Raw genomic sequence first — 2,010 nt, 5'->3', positions numbered from 1 at the left:
CCTGGTCCTGGCCCCTGGCGGGCCGGGCGGGCATGGTGTAGTGACAGCAGCCTGGCTGGGCAGCCGGATTCCCCAGGCCCCTCCCGCAGGAGCTGAGGCTGAGGCAGGGCCGGGGCCTCAGAGCGCCTTGTGGTGTCCACAGGCGAGCGTGAACAGGGCCAGCCGCCTCCTGGGGTCCTCGCCGACCTCCCACAGAAGCCCCTGAGCTTCCTGGAGTCTCCGAAGGTGGGTCCGGCCCTGCCCGTGGGGCTCTGCTGTCTGGCCAGGCATGGCTGTCCCCGGGGGGGCCCAGGAGGAGCAGGTCCCAGGCTGGCAGAGAGTCCTGGGGACACAGGAGCCCCGGGCGCGGGTCTGCAGCAGGTGCAGCAGCGGGCGCTGGCTCGCGTGGCTGCAGGCGGGACGGGCTGGGCCTCGGAGAAGGCCCACTGGAGGGCAGGTGCCCTCGGCGCCCCCGTGCCCTGGCCCGGCCCCTCCAAAGCGGGCGCTCCCCTTGGCCAGGCTGTGAGGGGCCCAGGAGGGGCAGCGGGACCCCCAGAGAAGATGGCACAGGCCGGAGGCTGGTGGGGAGGACCAGGGGCCGGCGAGGGCGAGTGGGCCTCTCGGCCTGGGCTGTTGCTGGAGGGGCCATCCTGGGGGCCTCTAGGGAGGACCCCGGGAGAGGGACCAATCGGCACGGCTGGGTGTGTGTGGGGGCGCCCCAGCCCCACACGGCATGACCGCCCCAGTGACTCAGCCCCCCGGGGTGCTCAGCCCGGTCTTCGGCGCCCCCACCGCGGCCTGCCCGCCCTCGGCAGCCCCTGGCCCCGGCTGGGACTCGCCGCCTCCACACTCACGCCTTGCTGACCCCAGCGGCTGACGCAGACGCACCCCGTGCAGGCCCGGCCGGGACTGGCGTCGGGGCGGGAGCAGCTGCAGACGTGTGGGGACCCGGCGCCCAGGACCTCCGGGAGCTCGGAGGGGGCCAGACCCAGGTGGGGCCCATCCTGGGGGTGGGGTCTCGGCCGGCCGACCAGAGCTGGGGGAGCCGGACGCTCTATCTGCAGGCCGCAGCCCGCCGCGGGCCGACACACCGCCGTCCCCTCACGGGGCCCCACGGACGCACCGGGGGACACATCGGCCTCTGCAGGTGGGTGTCCCCGCGTCGCCCCTCCAGGCGCTGGCTGCGCCCCGCCTCGGGGACCTGCGGCCTGAGCTGGCGGCCCGCAGTGCAGGCCCAGAGGCAGGCGGCCTGCATGGGACGCTGAGCGCTCGTGCCGGAACTGCGCCCGTCGGCGCCATGCAGCTGAGGGCCGCGGCCTCCCTGGGGCCTGGCCGCCTGGCCGCCCCAGGAAAAGGAGGCGGTTGATTGTCCTGGGGCTAAGGTGCAGCGGGGGGTGCAGGCGGGCCCCTCCGGAGGGGAGGCCTGGGTCCCTGCAGCCGCTGCTGCCACAGCCTGCTTTCTGCCCTCAGGGCTGGCACCGGAAGGGCAGCCAGACCCAGGGTGGCCCTGGAGGCAGCCCTCCCCTTGGGACAACCCCACTCTGCAGGTGCACGAATGAGGGGGCCCTGGGGGCGGGGGTGGGGGGGAGGAACACCCTGAGGCAGGTCCCAGCCCAGCCCCAGCGGCCCACCTGGGGCAGTGGCCTCTTCCTCTGGGTAGGGGAGACGCGCCCTGCCCTGGGCATCACCCCTCTAACTGGTGTCGCCATGCACACACCTCCTGCCCTGGGCCAGGCGGCAGGTGCTCCGCAGCCCGGCCGCGGGGACACGCGGCCAGAGGGGTCAGGGCCCCCCTGGAGCGCAAAGACGGGCGGTCCGCAGGGGGCCTCATCCTGGGCTCGGTCCGGGAGGGCTTGCTGAGGCGGCAACAGCGCCCTCCCCCGAGGCGGGCTCGCTTCCACCCGGCGGCGGCGACACAGTTTGACCCGAGCCCACTTCACGCTCCAGATGCTCCAGCGGCGGCTGCGGGCGGAAGGGCTGCGGGTGCAGCACCGGGCCGCGCTGCTGCGCCTGCGCGAGAGGGCGCTGGCC

The 2,010-nt window shown here is 75.1% G+C and overlaps 2 protein-coding genes across 2 annotated transcripts in view; both read left to right on the top strand.

Annotated features, from left to right (window-relative positions):
* Positions 1 to 1,345, top strand: part of LOC101619745 (protein transport protein SEC31) — an 11,937-nt gene extending 10,592 nt beyond the window's left edge. The window contains exon 9 of the mRNA XM_012721171.1: positions 1,154 to 1,345. Coding sequence (XP_012576625.1) covers positions 1,154 to 1,345 — 192 coding nt within the window. The remainder of the gene's footprint in view (positions 1 to 1,153) is intronic.
* A 581-nt stretch (positions 1,346 to 1,926) lies between these two features.
* Positions 1,927 to 2,010, top strand: part of LHX3 (LIM homeobox 3) — a 28,284-nt gene continuing 28,200 nt past the window's right edge. Inside the window, exon 1 of the mRNA XM_012721170.1 lies at positions 1,927 to 2,001. Within this exon, the coding sequence (XP_012576624.1) occupies positions 1,927 to 2,001 (75 nt within the window). The remainder of the gene's footprint in view (positions 2,002 to 2,010) is intronic.

This window comes from Condylura cristata, unplaced genomic scaffold, assembly GCF_000260355.1.
Source record: "Condylura cristata isolate star-nosed mole 26May11 unplaced genomic scaffold, ConCri1.0 scaffold00006, whole genome shotgun sequence".
In the NCBI taxonomy this organism is placed as follows: Eukaryota; Metazoa; Chordata; class Mammalia; order Eulipotyphla; family Talpidae; genus Condylura; species Condylura cristata.
This window is presented reverse-complemented; position numbering and strand designations above follow the sequence as displayed.